The sequence below is a fragment of the Centropristis striata genome, chromosome 1 (genome assembly GCF_030273125.1).
Source record: "Centropristis striata isolate RG_2023a ecotype Rhode Island chromosome 1, C.striata_1.0, whole genome shotgun sequence".
NCBI lineage: Eukaryota > Metazoa > Chordata > Actinopteri > Perciformes > Serranidae > Centropristis > Centropristis striata.
In genome coordinates, this window is record NC_081517.1 from 22,787,931 (window position 1) to 22,807,130 (window position 19,200).

The 19,200-nt window shown below is 37.4% G+C and overlaps 2 protein-coding genes across 3 annotated transcripts in view; one reads left to right on the plus strand and one right to left on the minus strand.

The window, feature by feature from the left end:
• The first annotated feature begins 894 nt into the window (after positions 1-894).
• On the plus strand, positions 895-7,405 carry ddt (D-dopachrome tautomerase). Its single transcript, XM_059335225.1, has 3 exons — positions 895-1,095; positions 3,231-3,406; positions 7,103-7,405. Exons 1-3 carry the CDS (start codon positions 988-990, stop codon positions 7,173-7,175), a joined length of 357 nt encoding a protein of 118 aa, XP_059191208.1. The 5' UTR covers positions 895-987; the 3' UTR covers positions 7,176-7,405.
• A 1,802-nt stretch (positions 7,406-9,207) lies between these two features.
• Positions 9,208-19,200, minus strand: part of LOC131973184 (E3 ubiquitin-protein ligase DTX1-like) — a 45,954-nt gene continuing 35,961 nt past the window's right edge. For both annotated transcript variants that reach the window (XM_059335084.1, XM_059335076.1), the window contains exons 8-12: positions 18,475-18,641; positions 17,544-17,697; positions 16,905-16,994; positions 15,245-15,343; positions 9,208-14,362 (exon numbers count right to left, since the gene is read on the minus strand). In XM_059335084.1, coding sequence (XP_059191067.1) covers positions 14,219-14,362; positions 15,245-15,343; positions 16,905-16,994; positions 17,544-17,697; positions 18,475-18,641 — 654 coding nt within the window. In that variant the 3' untranslated portion in view covers positions 9,208-14,218. The remainder of the gene's footprint in view (positions 14,363-15,244; positions 15,344-16,904; positions 16,995-17,543; positions 17,698-18,474; positions 18,642-19,200) is intronic.

Sequence of the window (19,200 nt, forward strand, 5' to 3'; positions counted from 1 at the left end):
AAAAATCCTCACCAATTTTCTCTGCGCAGTCGTTGATGGGGAATGATGAACAGGAGCCGTCCAAGTTCTCAGTTTAACAAAAGTTTATTACAATACGTCAAGAAATGTGAAGTTACAGAGCTCTGGGTTCACCTTTTAAATGTCCCTGATACACACAGATGGGTTACAGGTCATGAAGTCTGAAACCTCGTCTCTTCCCCTAAAACCCCCGGTCCAAAACTAACAATCATTATTTTATCATGAAGGTAGATTTCTTTCAGGAAGTTCCGCCTTCTTCATCCAATACAGTGACACGTCATGTCACCTGGGCAGCAATCTTGCTGCCCGGAACAAGGCCGTGCCCTGACCTGCTAACAAACTTGTTATGACGAACATTCTGCCTTGTTATGTTCTGCAGAGATATAACAGGAGCCAAAAGATTTTTCAATGTCTACTTGTTATTTTAAAGTCTAAAAAATATAAAACAGACAATACTATTATTTGTGATTATAGAATCTTAATCAGTTTAAGCAAATGGAATATATGTAATAGAGTAATCACAGTTTCTAAATCAACATTAACACACAAACATAATCAAAAAAGTATCAAAATCACATTGCCTGATAAATATATAAATGCATAGAGATAGATATTACCAAGGTTTAGTGAATTACGCATGCATAGTGACCTTTGATGACCGTGGAGACGGACAACAAATACAAAAACAAGAGAGACACAGTAATCATTTCATTTTAAACAACGTAGAATAATCAAACTATTCTAACAGATTTCTTGCCTCAACTGGACTAATTCAAAGAATAGAACAGAAGAAAAGTATGAAAGAAGTTAAGTCCAGCAGATGGCGGTAAATGCAACGAAAAGGATTCCAACTGCCAATACACACCAAAGAAGAAGAAGAAGCAGCAGCAGAGCCGCTGTGTCTGTCATTGGTCCTCCCTCGTCAGCTCCATACTCCCCTCACTAAAACTGAACTCTAGTTTATTAAAGATGCCTTTCATCGAGCTTAAGAGTAACCTAGCGGCCGCTTCATTCTCTGAGGACTTCGTGAAGAAGCTGTGCTCCTGCACCGCTGCTGCTCTGGGCAAACCAGAGGAGGTAAGAAAGACACATTTCATCTAAAACACTAAAACTAGAACACTAACTGTTCCTAACGGAGTCACTAGTTAACCATTTCATAGCCAGCTGGAACCACTGGAGCTACTGGGACATGTCAGAACAACACCACGCCCTCTGAGGATTCTTCATCCTCATTGGCTGATATTTGTCCATAAATTTTGCATTTAGGGGAAAAGTTGTGGTCCGTTTTTTTTTGTTGCATCACTTACTGTTGTGCAATTGTGTTTAGGGAAGCATTGACATAGTATGAAAACCACTCCCAGTGAGATAAAGCTCTAGTCTGGGAAAATAAATCAAATCGTTTCTCATCTGGAACACATTGGTCCAGATTGAAAGAAATCTAATCTGATTTAGATTACCCCAGAGAGGCCAGTTATTCTTTAAAATATACTGTCAGAATTGTGAAAGCTTTATTTTACTTGTGAAAATACAAAAAAAACATCCAGGCCACAATGGACCAGGTCCAGATCGAAAAACTATAACAGAAGTTGTTAACCCTCTGGAGTCCATAAATACACGTTTTATTTACAGTAATAACTTTATTTATATATGATATGTAGACAAGCTGAGAAAGACAGTTGAAAGTCAATCATAGGAGCTTTCACAGTGTGCCATTTATGTTTCTAGACTATTTTTAATTTACATGCAAATAGACTGTTTTGTAGTTTCATTATTTATTATTTTTCTGCTGTTTTTGTGTGTATAAATGTTAAAAAAAAAAAAAAAAAAAAAAAAAAAAAAAAGGTACATTTCCACAGACACCTGTGTCTTTTGTTTGTATTTTGGGTTCCTGGCAGCTTTATACTTTGTTAATTAAAATAAAATGAAACATCTGACTGATAGCCAAGTTTGTGTGGAGAAAAAGGAGCCATGCATGTGATCTAAGGACAGACTGAAAGATGCTAAACAGAGACAGAAATGAATGCATAGGAAGTTGACAAATTTGAACCAAAATCTCCTGGACTTCAGAGGTTTAATTGTTATTATACGCTGGGCTTACACCAAACGATCTCCACAGTCCCAGACTAAAAGCTGAAAGTCTTCAGTAAATCTAGGAGTTCTACTGGAGTCACGGCACTCCGTCATCTCCATGGTTAAGTTTAAGGTAGTAATCTGCTCTGTTTCATATCAGTCTTTTCCTCGTCTTGGGTTTGATCATATCTAACGTGTTTGATATTATCTCAAGTCTCAGTGACGTAACACAATCACCAACCAATAGATGAGCAGGGGAAAAGGTCCCCGGTTCCTGACCGGCCAGTAAAACCACTTCCACAGGAAAAAGGAACATCACAATAATGCTAGTAAGCTCAGTCCTAAATAAAAATATAGTGATGTCATATATTTAAATGTTTCTTAGCAAAGAGAACAGTAAGGAGACCCAGTTAAAATGTATAATAAACATATACATAAATAAGTAATAAATAATTGATGATTAATGTGTGATTAACTAAATTAATAGTTGATAAATATAATTATTCAATTAAACACATTATAATTTAATAGGACATAAATGTATATCATGAATTAATTTCTAAATGTTCCTTTCCTTTATTCTTCCTTATATCTATTTTTACTGTTAAATAGTCAACTTTTTTGTGATAAAAACAGAAACCCTTTTTCAACTTTGTGAGGGGCATTTTGTGGCGTCTTCTCCTCTTCTTTTTAAAAAAGAATCTAGTTGTAGTCTTGTATATAGTTTCCCTGAATGATTGACAGTCTGTCTAAAATCTCAGTGTGAGATTAAAAACTCTAAACACTTGTCTTTAGATGTGAGCAGGTGTGAGATAATAGTTTTCAGGAGTCTTTTCCAAATCTGTTCAAAGTCTTCTGGTGTGTAGGGAGCATTAGTCTGCTTCACCTGTCTCTAGGTTGCATGTCTATAAAAATGACAATGACTAATGCAGACAAAAGTTACTCAGTAAACATAAGCATTGCTTCTGTTCTGAATAACTAGAGTAGGTTGCAGACTTTGACACCCAGCAGAATGAATGAGCTCTGACCTTGTGGTGGGGAAATGTACTTACTTTATCTGTCTTGATATTGCTTTCACTCCCTGCTATGTGGACCCATATTTTCGGTCAGTAATGTCAGCCGTCATGGTGGCTGTCTTTCAGAGGATGAACGTGGTGGTTAATCCTGGCTTGCCCATGCTCATGGCCGGCTCCAGCTCTCCCTGTGTGATGCTGTCAGTGTCTGCTATCGGTGTGACTGACACTGCTGTCAAGAACAAGGAGCACAGTGCAAAGATCTTTGAGTTCCTCACCAGAGAACTGAGTCTGACTGAAGACAGGTGAGCACATTGATATTACAAAACAAGCATTTGAGAGAACATTCTCTGGCAATACAATCATTAATCAGAAAGTTGAAAGTAACCTTAACTCAGAAATGTATTTATAAGTTTATGTTCTCTAAAATGTCTGGCCTTAACTATACTGACTTCTGTCTGTGCAAAGTTTTTTCACTTGAGGTTAGGGTTAGGTGTTTGCATATTCCTCTAATGATGGAGGAGACAAACATTTGGCAGCTATATGCACTATATTCAAGCCATTTGATAATAGAATGCCTCAAAATCAGATCATTTGGGAAAAACATTATAGTTTCCAATAGGGCTGCACAATTCATCAAATTTTAATCACGATGTTGGCTTCCCACGATCAAATTCACGCGGTCGAGCAATATTTAAAGTGTATCATTCCATTGATAGAATGCTCTGTAACAGAACCGTGTCTGCACAGCGCAGCTTATAGTCAGGTGGCTGAGCTAAATAAAGGGGACACGCTGGACAAAAGCACCAATTTTTTCCACATGCTCTCTATAACTAAAGGTTTCAATTCTTGGTAGGAGCCACTTCATCAAGATTGCGGATCGGAGATGGCAGCCATATAAGGTCTATGAGAACCAATATATCTTCCAAGCCACTTAAAAGGTCAATATTGGTGTCAAAATATACATTTTCTGCGTAAAGGAATCATTTAAATCTATTGAGAATATCACTAGATGATTATTTGATCAAATAGATATGTTCATTTTCACTCAGACTGGGCAACTCGCTTCAAGTGCTGCTGCAGGGAATCCTGAGTTTACAATGTTTGGACTCTATGTTCACGGCAGAGTGCGGATTAGCTGCCATGTACACTGCTCAAAAAAATCAAGGGAACGCTTTCATCTCATGTCAGATCTTGTATATACATTTTCCCCAACAGAAAATGTATATTTTGACACCAAGATTGACCTTCTAAGTGGCTTGGAAGATATATTTGTTCTCATTGACTTTATATGGCTGCCATCTCTGATCCGCAATCTTGGCGGCTCCCATCAAAAATTGAAACCTATGGTGATGGAGAGCATGTGGAAAAAATGTTGAGCTTTTGTCCGTCGTGTCCCCATTCTTCTTAAATCTGGTCCTAAGCCGCCTAACTAATAGTGTCCTGCATGCAGACAGTCACAGACGATAGAGTGACATTGGGAAAGTATACATCAGATAGCAGTGGTTTATTAGGTCACAAACTATCCTAACAAGCAAACAAAGAAAAATGTCTAACTGCCAATTTGCACTGGGAGCGATATGTGATTTTGCTATCCCCACTGGACACGTTTTTAGTCGTGTTTTGTGAGTTTTCTGCATAGACCGCTGTTTAAATCACACAAATATTCCACTGTATGTGTGTTTTGAACTTATTTACCGCATGTTACTTGATCAATGAAGGCTCACAGTGTGTCTGTGACCTTAACTCACCTGCTGTCTGTCTGCAGCAGCTGTGTGGACAGCGGCTGACTGAACTGCCTTCAGCAGCTATTTGACAGCAGAAATGTATTGAAATGACTGATTTACTGAATAGTTTTCATCTCAGCTTCACGGAAGACCTCAATAATGTATATATTGATTGATTTTAATTCTCCGCCCACCATTACGAGCGACGGAATTTGCTTCTTGTGAAACAGGAACACAGACAGAGTGGCAGCATTGATCAATCAACATAGTTCAGAACACATACAGCGGGATATTTGTGTGATTTAAACAGCTTTTTATGCAAAAAATGCTTGACTAAAGAATAAAACAGCCCCAACTCATAAAAAACCATGTGGGGTCTCAGTAAGACGTGTGTCTCACGCTTCCAGTGACTGACACATTGATTAGAATGGAATCATATTTGATCTGTGAGACGCGAGTGATGCGCATAAAAAACAGCCGAGGCCGAGAATCGCCCATTTGACATTACCAATCAGAACAATGTCACATTTATTCCTGTTTCATACATGTGTCAGATGGACCTAAATTCACCATGAACACGATGTGCCTTTGTCTTTAATTGTACTGCACTCTTTGGCTATGTTTACATGATGACGGTCTGAACAGAAGACGAAAAAGTGGCGTTGCGTCTTCACTTTTTATTCTGTGTTTAGACGAGCGTTTTCAGGAGGAAATCTGCTGCATACGGTGACGCTAAAGTGTGTGAATGTGATTGGGTATGCATGCCAGGCGGCATCACTTAAAGAGATAAGAGCATCTTTGGGCATGTGGAAGTTTACACAACACATATTTTCATCAGCTACTCCTTCCTAGGGTTGTCACGATACTAAGATTTTCAACTCGATACCGATACTCAGGAAAATATTCGATACTCGATACCATTTTCGATACCACCAGGATAAAAACAAAGACCCCAAAATTTAACAGAAATATTTTTATTAACAAGAAAAATGCAACATGTAAAAATTAACAGAACCACAGGTTAAATATTTATAATAAGAAACAGTTGTGCAAAAAGAAACTGCAACTATGATAACAAGCTTCAGGTCTGAGGTAGTGCAAAAAATAAATAAATACAATAAACAATAACAATTAGAACAATATTTTCGGCTGTGTGTGTTGCTGTTTGGTTGCAGGTCGACTTTTCTCTGCTTCATTCTGGGACTTCAAGAGAGAAAATAACACTTTTCAGTCTCCAAAATTTATGTAAACTTATTAACTCTATGCTTATGTATACTGACACTGTGTCAATAAACATAATATAGGCATACTACGTGCCTTATTTATGTATTTATTTACGTTGATTATAATCATTGACGTGACGTCAGCCTTTAATTGCTAGCTGCGGCTAATGGCTAATAATAACACGGCCAACATGAATCAATACTTTTGAAAATGAGTATCGTATCCGGATACAACGTTTTAGTATCGATGCTTTTGACAACCCTACTCCTTCCACAAAGTTCTCCACCATCCACTAGATCTTCCAGGTCTCGTCCAAAGCCGTCTGGCTCGCCTTCCACCAATTGGTGCATCCAAAATGTGATAGAGGTAATTCCAGATCCTTCTCTGTTCACTAATACTATCTGTACATATCCTGTACATTTGGTGGAAAGACTCCTGTAAATTTGTTAGAGCTGCCAGAGCAGCTTGAAGGTCCCACGCATGGAAATAATCCCACATGTTTGTTTATTTCCCTGTACTGGAGCATGTATGTGACGTAAACGCGTACGTGACGTGAGCAGATCTGAGCAGAGTTTTGTGTCTTGGCAGTGTAGATGGACATGCTACAGCGGAGCGGATTACAGTTTTACACTCTGGAGGCTGGTTTCACATTTTTGCATTTTTAAGCCCCAAAAACATCGTCACCGTCTAAATGAAAGGCACTTCTGATAAAATATTTTATCGTTTTTACCTGCAAGCGTTCTCTTGTAAACGGGGCCTTTGTTGATAGAAATGTGTTTTGCTGAATGGACTGTCTTGGTAAAACTACAACTACTGCAGTGGAATCCATGACACTATATATTCAGTCTGCAAGAGAAATTCTGTTATCAGATTCTTCCACAAAATGTCATAACTTCTTCAAGAAAAAGAGCAGCACTGCTTAATACTTGAAAGAACACACAGCAGCTGGGGACCAAGAGCTGCACTTCAACCCTACATTCTGTGTTATTCTCATATTTACATGAATGCGGTAAATGGGAAAATGATTGACAGCTTTGCTCTGGTTCACAGGATTGTTATTCAGTTCCACGCGCTAGAGCCTCACCAGGTGGGGAAGAAGGGAACCGTCATGAGCTTCTTGTGAAAGACGTCGCCTCCGATTCATCTCACAATCTCATTCCTTAAAGAAGAAGACAGAATTGACCAGTATGACTCACACGTTGAAGTAAAGCACGATGTTACTAACTCCTATTTTTAATGATTAAAAGATATGTGGTTGTGACAGTCGTAAAATAATTTGTATTGCATATTATCAAACAATAGTTTTTATTGGTTAGAAATATAAGCAAAAAATAAAAACACTACAAGTTGCAATTTTTCATGTTTTCTTTTCTACTCTTGAAAGTTAAATGATCTTAGGAAAAACTCAACTTGCTAATATAAGATGGTTGGTTCTAGCAGTAGATTGATCATAATGTTATTGTGTAGAAACAGTAGAAAGAACCGATAATAAATTAAAGGATATATATATGTAAATATATATATATATAAACCCAAATATGTGACCACAAGCACTGAAAAAGAGTTTTTCATGACATCTCCTTTAATTTATATATATAGATATATATATATATATCTATATATATTAAACCTCCTTGGAGCCGGATTCAAACCAGTGACCTGTGAAGGATCTGTCATCCAGTCATCCATGCCTACAGTTGCATTACATTCAAGTTTTGGTCAAATCAAATCAAAATCAAAATGACTTAATTTATCCCCGAGGGTAAATTCAGTTATTCTGGTAGAATCTCTGTTGGAATGAGACAGCCTGATGTCTGTAGGAGAGAAGGATCTTTTGAATCTCTCCGTCCTGCAACAGAGAGAGAGGAGCCGTCCACTGCTGTTTTTTTGGTCCACCACGAAAACAACTCTTCAACTCAGTTGGAATAGGGTGATGGTGTCCTCCAGACTTGCTCTGTTTTAATGAAAAAAGCTTTTATCTTGCATAAACTCTTCTCTCCACAGAAGTATCCATCAAAAATATTATAAAAAATTAGGGCCGGGACTCGATTAAAAAAATGTATCTAATTAATAAGAGGCTTTATAATTAATTAATCGGAATTAATGGCATTTTAATTGCATATAAATATTTGACCTGAGAACAGTGAGAAGTAATTTTTTTCACATGGATTTTTAGTATACCATTGAATAATGACTGAATACATAAGCTTAAGCAACAAAAATATTGTTTATTTTTGTTCAAGTCCAACAGACCAGTGCAATTTTTGCCATTAAGTGTAGCAATAGCATATTTAGAAATATAGTACATTTCATAAATTCAGGTAGCCTATAGGTCGGTAGACCTTCTGTAAACTATAATACTTTGGTTTTTGAAGTAAAACACAATACTTTCAAGTACATTCAGAACATTGGAAACCCTGACTATTAGAAAACATCTCTCTGTTGCTTCAGAGGCCATAACAGACTTTGTTGATTTACCAACAGCTGGTTTAAAAAAAACAAATTAATTTCAGTCCATCCATTCGGTTGTCAAAATGTCCCATCATCCATGAGGCCAACCAAAGCGTCTCATCAGCTTCTTCCTTCATGTTCACTGTGGTTTGTTGTTGTCTGAACTCATGAACGCTAGTTGGTGCTCCAGTATAATCGGTCCGCCTGAAACTCATCCAGTGAGAAACGTTCCGCGGTGCAAATATAAGTGCGATTAAAATGCATCAATTTTTTTAACTCGTTAATTTTTGTGTAATTAATTAATCTTAATTAACGTGTTAAAGTCCCGGCCCTATAAAAAATACATAAAAACTTAGCAAATTTGTGCAAAATCAGAGAGCTCCCAAACAATGCTGCTCCTCCATGAAGCGCATTCCGGAAAACAAGAAAAAAAAAATGTCAGTATATCTTCCGAAAGTTTTACTGTATGCCTCTGTCTGATAAAAATGAGAACAACACGACAAGAAAATTTCATTCATTCTTTATTTTTTTTCTTGTATTAATCACCCGTACTCCTTATCTTTGTAATATATACACTTTGCTCTCTCCAGCACCTACTGTCACCGTTTCCCACCCACCCCTCATGAACAAGAAGACAATGAAGGAAGGCCTTCTCTACACACTTATGAAGAGGTTGCCTTGAGTAGGAATGAGAAGTGGTGAAGGGAAAGAGATACTCATTTAAAGAAGGGACTCAACTGAAATGTTAAGTACTAGTCATAGCTGTTTGCTACAGTTCTCACATGGCTTCAGACACTGCACACCACTGATCCATCATCAAACTCTTCCACAAACACTTGAGGTTCAAGTTAGAGAAATTTCATAAACCCGCAATTACAAATCATGGCCAAATCAATAGTTTGTCAAATTCATTAAGTCAAGAGAAATAGTAATAAAACATTTATTTCAATTTCTTGTTCATTGTTTTGAAATAAAAAAGCGTTGCTTTGATAACAAAAAGACAAACTGAAATCAACAATCAAGTGACTTACTGCCCATACAAAATCTGAGTTGTCCCAAGTCATAGTGAGGTGTTTGGGTTCGCAGAGTGAGAAAACTGCATCAACATAGGAGGAAATTGTGATTATATTATATTGTACAATGTTTAAAATAACTATTTTCAGCATGCCATCTTCACCGGAACAATTCTGCAGCGAAAAGAGGGGTGGACAAAAAACTAAGACCAAAATTTCCATCAACACATCTGCTACAAACCTTCCAGGGTCACAGTTTGTGAGAGCTCCTGTAGGCAGATAAAGGCTCAGTGCACAAAAGTAGCACGACAGATGATATGTAGAAAATCAGTATAAGTACCTCATAGAAGAGCAAGTATATCACAGTTTAACTTGCTATTAAAATTCATTACATTTCACACTCAAATAAAAGTCTACCATCAAAATCCTTTTCCAAAGAAAAGATGACATAAATCAGCTTAACTTCTGTACACAATGAAAAAAAAAGACATTGTACATGACAGAACTGTCTTTGTAAACCAAATGTAACAAATGGAAAGGGATATAAGTAATACAGCATAAACATACAAAATAAGAAAGGCAGTTTATGATAGTGTCAAAAGAAATGCTATTAAAAACAAAGGTATAACTACATTTCATATTAAAATAACATAAGAAGGGATATGATCATCAAACACCACCAAAAGGATGATGTGATTCCTGTGAGCTACTAAAATATTACTCTAAACCTAAACTGGGAGCATGTTGGTAGTATACCATATATATTCTCTTTTTCACACACAGACATACACACTTGTAATAAGGGGTCGTTTACAGACCCAACTCAAAGACTTGGCAGTGTGTGATCAGTCAGGAGAGGTAGAGGAAAGAAGAGAAGAGTTATTTTCACTGTTAGGATAACAATGATGCTGCTGATCTCAATCTGAGCTCCACATGTCACAGATTAAATGTCCCATATTGTGTATCCTACAATTTGGCACACATTCCTACACTCTAAAAAAATGACACTGGCTTAAATTTAAAAAAATCTGTTGTAACAATTTGCATTAATCTTTTTAAGTAATTCCAACTAAGACATTATTGAGTATTTCCCATGAGACTTTTATAGCTGGACTAACTCAAATAGTCTAGTCCAACCAACATGATTTGTTTTGTCCTCTACAAGCTTCATTATGTTGAACCAACTACATTTTTATATCAACGTTTTAGTGTTAAGAAGTGGTCAAATTACTCTATATAAGTTGCTATAACTCCTTTATTTTACTTTCTTTTTACTCAGCAAAGTACATGCAAATTGTTACCTCAATTTTATTGAGTCTAAGTAACGTATTTCACTTAAGTCAGACATAATGTAATACAATATTAAGTTTCATTACGTTAATACTTTTCCTTGTTAAGTGAAGGCAGAAATCCTTATCCAAAATCAATATATTTCTGAATTAAGACATCTTTCTTCATTTTTGATTTTGATCAACTTCTTGAAATAAGTTATCAACTTAATAAAACAATGGACATGTAACAAATTGTAATTTTTATGCTGAAAAAGCTCATGTTTTTAAGTCATGCTAACTAACCTCCTGAATCTTTTCTTAGACTGTAACACATCGCTCCTCTGGTGCAGCTGCAAGATAATGCTCTTTATATTTTATCCTAAAAAACGATCTGCAAAAATCTACAAGAATATTTACTGTATTTACTGTAATTCTCACAAGAATTGAAACATCCACAAAGAAAGAACTTGCATAACTGATTGGCTGACACAGCAGCTACACTGCAAAAAGGTGTGTCTAAAAACAAGATAAAAACACTAAATCTGAGGGAAATGATCTCGCTGCATGAACAGATAATTTACCTTGACAAGATTTGAAGATTATTAAATCTAGAAATAAGCATGTTGAACACTTAAAATTAGAAATTAACTCTTAAAACAAGATAAATTAAATGAATTGGCCTGAGCAGAGTACACTACATACAGAGAAAAATCTTTGTAGCTGTATCAAGAAAAGTACTCTAGTTTTTAGCCTGACTTTGCTGGTTTCTAGAAATAGAATGCCTATGCATACCATTATGTCAAGATGATGGCTCAAGCCTTTACTTATTATTAATTCAAGAATATTTTTCAACATATTGAGAAAACAGGTCACTTGTATTTCATTAGAATCAAGAAAAAATGCCCTTGATATTGGTTAGAATACACTAATTCTAAGGTATTCGTGGGTTCATTAAGATTAGATATTTTTACTTGTTTTTGGTCTTGACAAGCCAAATTTTCTTGTTCCATTGGCAGATAATTTTGCTATTTTTAAGCAAAATACACCTATTTTTTGTACTTTTTTTCTTGTTTTTGAGAGGTGGCTTTTTGCAGTGTATGAGTTCAATTCACAGATTGCCTCCTGGTTCTGATGCTGCAGACTGGCCTGATTGGATGAATTTCAGCTATTTTAAGTAAGGCAGCCAATCAGGAGCAAGTGCAGTTGTGATGTGTTCCTAGTAGTTATTCTAATGTCCCTTTCAGACACACTGCCAAACCCAGCGGTAAGCACGGCTCAAATCGCAGAGTTTTTTCAGATGCATCTGCACGCACACTGCAGAAAAGGTGTGTCTAAAAACAAGATAAAAACACTAAATCTGAGGGAAATGATCTTGCTGTATGGACAGATAATTTCACTTGACAAGATTTCTTAAATGAAGATTATTAAATCTAGAAATAAGCATGTTGAACGCATAAAATAAAAAATGGACTCTTAAAACAAGAGTTTTCGATAAATTATCGAACACTTCTAAATCTAAAGTTTTTTTTTTACCTTGGTAAGAAACAAATAATCTGCAGTGCACTCCGCTCGGACCAGTTCATCACTGCTGGCAGCTTTAATTTATCTTGTTTTAAGAGTTAATTTCTTATTTCAAGTGTTCAACATGCTTATTTCTAGATTTAATAATCTTCATTTAAGAAATCTTGTCAAGTGAAATTATCCGTCCATGCAGCAAGATCATTTCCCTCAGATTTAGTGTGTTTATCTTGTTTTTAGACACACCTTTTTGCTGTGCCGTGGCAAGACATTGGAAATAATGTGTACAGCGGAGCAGCTGACGTGTTGTCTGAAAGCAGGTTTTGATGAGTTAAAATGAGGAAAAAGTCTTAATTTATTATCTTTGATGGTACATTAGAAAGGATTTTACAACTACATTAATATGGGACCCTTAATTGCTGACTGTGTCATCATGTTTTTCCTTGTTTATCGGGGTCTAACTAGTCAAACTAGTTATAACTTGTCAGATTGACCAACCTAAAATCTGTGAATATTGAGGGTGTTTTCTCCTCAGGTCTACATCTTTTCCTCTCCATCCTGCCCAACCCTCTGCCCAATCTGAGGGGCTTTGTGGCTGTGAGACCAGCCCCACGTTCATTTCTCTCTCTACGTGTAAACACAGACAGTGAAGCTCATTCAACTACAACTAAACACTCGGCCTCGAAGCCAATCCTCAGTACTTTTGGTAATCCTGAAAATGCTCATCATCCGGTTTTTATTATTAAAATCGTCACTTCTCACTGGTACCTCACTGTTGACAGGACACAACAGCAAAAATGAGTGAGGGACAAAAAAAGATATCAAAGTAAATACTGGTACCTGGGTATCTAGGGTTAACTTGTAGTGGATCAATAGTAAGACTCCAAATAGGCCCAAATGACTAGGCCTAAGTTTGGTCTTTTGTCATTTCACACACAATCATAAACATACAAAGCCTAGATCATACAAAAAACATCAAGTCAAAAGTAGGAGGTTAAGTATTGAATGAGGATTATAGTAATGATAAAAGAATGAACACAGGTGGATACTCGTAACATTTTGATTTGTTCCAGTAGCTTGCAGGCTGAGGTTTAGTTGATCAGAACCACCACTAGAGGGAGCAACAGCATTAAGCTTTCACCACAAACAGGCAGCTTTCACTGAATAAAGCACGCACTACTTCTGTCTTTCCCATCTTCACTCTTGGTTTCCTTGTGTTTATGATAGCCAAAACACCTGTTTAGTACCCTACAAGTTAGTTTTACTCTACTCCTATCCTACGCTACATTCATACACCATCTTTGTCTCTTTCTGCTACATTTTCCTACGTTCCCTCCTCCTGTCCCCTCCCCCACTGCTCCAACTTCTTCCTCTTTGTTCTTTTCTCTCAGTTTTCATTGAACTGCTCCAACACCTAGCCTTCTTATCCTGGTTACTCTCTCTATCAGTAAAGTGAACTTGTTTTTGTAAGGATTAGTACCGGTTCATTCTCACTTATCAACATTTAGTACCTAGCTAAAACCATAGAGCCGTCATCATTCTTCCTGCTGGTTTCTTAACTTCCTCCTTGTTCTGCGTTGCTTACTTCCTGTTCTGCAGCTTCCTCTAACTACCTCCCACCTCTGTTGTTGTGCTTGCTTAAAAACTCAAGTTTGGACATGCATTGACAGGTGAACCCAGCAGTGACTCCATCAACATCTTGAAAAGTGGTTCCATCAGCAAAACAAAATCAATGTCTTCTATGACCCGAAATGTCCCCCTGAAGCCTTTTTAAGTGCTGGAAGAGAGAGAGTCTCAGTCCAGGACCTCCTCATGCTTCTCTTATTTTCATGGTCTTTTCCTCTACTCCTCGTTCTCCCGTCCAGTTCTTCACTGACCTAAAACGGCTGTCTCTTTCTTCTCTGCTGCCCTGCTCACTTGTCCTTACACTTCTCCATCAGCCCGTCGTCCTCTGTAATGCCCTGAGCTCTGAGCTCCTCCAGGACGTTGTCCAGGTGTCCGGGGTCAGGGAAGCCGTGACCTGTCAGGTTGGAGCCAAACTCTGTCTTATGGTGGACCTTAAAGACACGGGAAAAAATGTTTTATTTTGTTTCAGTGACAACACACCTGCTGTGATATATGACTGACCTATATCAAATTAATTTTTTATTTATAATTAGGGCCGGGACTTTAACGTGTTAAGATGACTTAATTACACAAAAATGAACGCGTTAAAATAATTGACGCATTTTAATGGCACTTATTTTTGCACCGCGGAACGTTTCTCACTGGATGAGTTTCAGGCGGACCGATTATACTGGAGCACCAACTAGCGTTCATGAGTTCAGACAACAACAAACCACAGTGAACATGAAGGAAGAAGCTGATGAGACGCTTTGGTTGGCCCCGTGGATGATGGGACATTTTGTTACAAAAAACCAACGGATGGACTGAAATGAATTTGATTTTTTTAAACCAGCTGTTGGTAAATCAACAAAGTCTGTTATGGCCTCTGAAGTAACAGAGAGATGTTTTCTAATAGTCAGGGTTTCCAATGTTCTGAATGTACTTGAAAGTATTGTGTTTTACTTCAAAAACCAAAGTATTATAGTTTACAGAAGGTCTACCTACCTATAGGCTACCTGAATTTATGAAATGTACTATATTTCTAAATATGCTATTGCTACACTTAATGGCAAAAATTGCACTGGACTGTTGGACTTGAACAAAAATAAACAATATTTTTGTTGCTTAAGCTTATGTATTCAGTCATTATTCAATGGTATACTAAAAATCCATGTGAAAAAAATTACTTCTCACTGTTCTCAGGTCAAATATTTATATGTGATTAAAATGCCATTAATTTCGATTAATTAATTACAAAGCCTCTAATTAATTAGATTAATTTTATTAATCGAGTCCCGGCCCTAGTTATAATCCAATGTTTTTGTATACTGTACCTCGTTCCAGATGACGGTGTCAGACTCTCCAGTAGTGCTCGAAGTCCCAACTGAGAAGATCAACCTACGGTCCCACGCTACCAGGAGCAGTCTCAGTACCTGGCAACAGTCACATTTAGTCAAAACCACAGGTTAACTCTATGGAGTTTTGGGCTATTTTGTCCATTTTTTAGTCATTTTCATCCTGCCTGTATACACAGCTTAAAAACATATTTAAAAGCCATGTCTATTTTTTCAGCACAACTGCACCTATACAACCTGATAATTATTTTTTCATCCTGTCTTACTGGATCAACAGTTTGAACCCAAAAGAAACAAAGAAAAAAACAACATAAAATGTGATTTTGAATCAGTTCTTTTTTTCTTTACCTTTCAAAACACTATCATGCTCAATGAAGAATTTGCAATGTTGCAAATGTGAACACAGGTTGCAAATCTAACATATAAAAGGGTTCCATCCAGTTCTATCATTTTATATTAAATATATTTGAGCTTGTCTCCAGTTTTACTTGGTATATCATCATCAAACTGAAACTGTCCTCATGGAGTTTACAGCCAGAACTTTAGAGGTACATTTACAGTAGGGCTCAAGAAGTCATGATTTGGAGCTTTTGGAGACTCCAGAGGGTTAATGTAAAAATTCCATTTTGAAACCAAGTCTAGATTGACAATCTGATGTAACAAAATACATGGTTTTATACTGCTACGGCATTTCTTGGATCAACAATTATTATTTAACGGGTATCAATGTGGGCATTTTTGTCCTGAAGGGTCTGAGTGCCTGTATTTTGAATGCACAGTTTATTGTAGACATATTATTAAAAAAATTGGGAAACAACTTACTAGAGCTGCAACAATTATTCAATTAATCGAACAAAAATTGATTATTAAATTAATTGTCAACAATTTTCATGATCGAATAGTTGGTTTGAGCATTTTTTTTTAAGACAATCAGTCCAAATTCTCTGATTTCAGCTTCTTCACAGTGAATATTTCTGGTTTCTTTGTTCCTTTATGGCAATAAACTGAATATCTCTTTGGTTTGTGGACAAAACAAGAGATTTGAGGACGTCAACTAATCCAGTGATGGGCAACTTAAATGCTGGAGGAGGCCACAATTTTTCATGTTCACTACCACAGGGCGACATATAGGACCGTGTACTTAACCAGATATGATCAAACTGCAATTTTAAATATGTTTACAGTGCAGTAACTTAACATATTTCATGCTCAGATGCAAGTATAACAGTATAAATAGGAATACAAAAGGTTTGAAGCAAATCAAAAATAACCACCTGCTGTGATTTTTTTTTTCAGTGCAAGAACAGCAGACCAACATTAATTGCAAGAAGTCATTTTGTGTATTTTTACACTGAACTTTTAAAATTTGAAAATGCATGTAGTTGTACTGAGGGCCACTTCAAGTGAGGGGGCGGGCCGTATGCGGGCCCCGGGCCTCCAGTTGCCCATCCCTCAACTAATCAATTAATCGTTTAAATAATCGACAGATTAATCGATAATGGAAATAATCGTTAGTTGCAGCCCTACAAATTACACCCATGCCAATATGGATGGGATAAACATTACCACATCTTAAAATGCTCATAAAATGAAAAAGCCAGAAATGTCCCTGTCTATAAGAAGATGGAAGAGTGTTTACCTTGCGTCCTCTCTCGCTGTCCGGGAGGTAGCAGTGTCGGGGAAAGCCTCTGGCAGTGAAGGGCTTCCCTGGGTTCGGATGCTCTGGTCCCTGACAGGGGAGCAGGGGGACATATATATATTATGTTATTAGCCACTCATGCTGATCAACCTGACCAGGGGATACATCATTCAATTCAGTTCAATTCAGTTTTTTTATACAGCACAAAAGCACAAGTTGGCCACAGAGGACTTTACAATCTGTAGAGCAGAGGACATTCTCTGTCCTTTGACCTCACACTGGATCAGGAAAACTCCTGGTATGAGAATAGTAAATGGTAATGGACCTGCACTTATATAGCGCTTTTCTAGTCGCTCTGCGACCACTCAAAGCGCTTTACACTACAGACTGCACTCATTCACCCATTCACACACACATTCAAACGGTGCCACCTGCCACCATTGGGAATTCATTCACACCCCGATGAACGCAGCATCGGGGGCAATTTGGGGTTCAGTTTCTTGCTCAAGAATACTTCGACATGTAAGCTGCCATGGTCAGTGATAGAACCACCAACCCTCCAATCAGAAGACGACCCGCTCTACCAACTGAGCCACAGCCGCCCAAACACTAGTGTCAGCCTACTGTCTTGTCCAGTACCTGAAGGCCTGGTGGTATGTTGTAGATGATGCGTATGGTTTTGCAGTCAGGATGCCCTGGTAGAGAGTGCGGGATGACATGGTACTCCATCTTCCCTGCCGGTTGGTTGCCTGTCTTCACGCCGTAGATGGTTTTGCAGGTGGGACACTGAAGACTGCAGAGAGGGGAGAGTTGATGTGCTGATTTAACAAACAGGTAAGAGACAATGAGGAATAATCGTCACTGTAAAAGGACGCAGTAAACACTACACTACAAGGTCCTCGGGCCCCGGGTCCCTTCTGGCTGTCCCAAAGTCCAGGCTCTAAACTAAAGGTGATAGGGCGTTTACCATAAGGGCCCCTCGACTCTGGAACGCCCTGCCTGAGGCTCGCAGAACCAGTGATTTCTTTTAACTCACTTCTCAAAACACATTTTTACAGACTTGTGTTCATGTGATGTTGGTCTTTCTAACTGGTGTGGTATGTATATATGTATATATATGAATGTATGAGTGTGTGTGTGCATCTATATGTATATATGTGTGTGTGTGTGTGTGTGTGTGTGTGTGTGTGTGTGTGTATATATATATATATATTATTCTTATTTTTGCACTTATAAATCTAAGTTTTGTTTTAAATCTTGGTAAGAACCAAATAATTTGCAGTGTAAAATCATTTTCAGATATTCCAGTTTGGCAAAATGCATTAGTATTCCAATAAACAGTAAACACAAAACTAATAACTAATGTAATTCAGGGTGGATAATTTTTGGCGCTCTCTATACTGAACTATAGTGGTGACATTTGTAAAATGTTTTAAGTTTTCAGCTTGGGATTTTATTTTTTTGAAATGATGAATAATGAATATTACCTGATTTTAACCATAGAAAAGGTTGGCCAGTGCCTGGGGCTCAAAACATGAAAACCACTCCTCATCAGTGCTCTGTGACCTACCTGCCGTCCTTGTTGCCGTTGTTATACATGGCCACCAGACACTGGAAATGGTACTGGTGTCCACACTGTGCTAGTCGCCCAACTGACTCCGCCCGAGACACAGGGCCCACCCCTGGACCCTTATATCCAGACGGACCCCCCAATGGCTCCATACAGATGGTACAGTCCTAGGAGAGACAAGGAAAGGGAACAAAATTATTCTATACTGGGGTTTTTTTTCTTTTCCCCACATAATTTTTATTTTATTTTCAGTTTATAACACTTTGACATACAGCTTTTACATTCATGTATCTTCATTCAACTTCCATATTTTAACCCATAAGAACCCACGGTGACATGTATCAAACACTTGAAATGTTCTAGATTCTCCCATATTCAGCTTTATGCTTCACATTAACTCATTAAATCCCTTAGCAAGACTGTTTGACTGTGACAAGAAGTGACTCCAAAATGTGTGTGACTGGAAATAGAAATGTGGAAAAGTAGCTCATTTCAAAAAGCTTATTTTTTGTTACTAGGCTAAGTTTAAACCCAAATAACAATTCTAATTCTAATCTAAGTACCAGATATAAACAAAAAATAATCCTATCCTATGCTGTCACAATTTTGATATATGTTGTGGAGCTGCAAAGAAAAAGGCAAATTTGTGTTTCTGTAAGCAGAAAAGGTGTCTAGTTTCTTATTTTAAAATAAATAAATATCATAAACATAACTTCCATAAATGCC

Excerpts from the sequence above, each read along its gene's own strand:
- ddt (XM_059335225.1), top strand. The coding sequence starts at position 988 with ATGCCTTTCATCGAGCTTAAGAGTAACCTAGCGGCCGCTTCATTCTCT. Across the intron at positions 1,096-3,230 it reads CTCTGGGCAAACCAGAGGAG|AGGATGAACGTGGTGGTTAA; the intron begins GTAAGAAAGACA and ends GCTGTCTTTCAG. Across the intron at positions 3,407-7,102 it reads CTGAGTCTGACTGAAGACAG|GATTGTTATTCAGTTCCACG; the intron begins GTGAGCACATTG and ends TCTGGTTCACAG.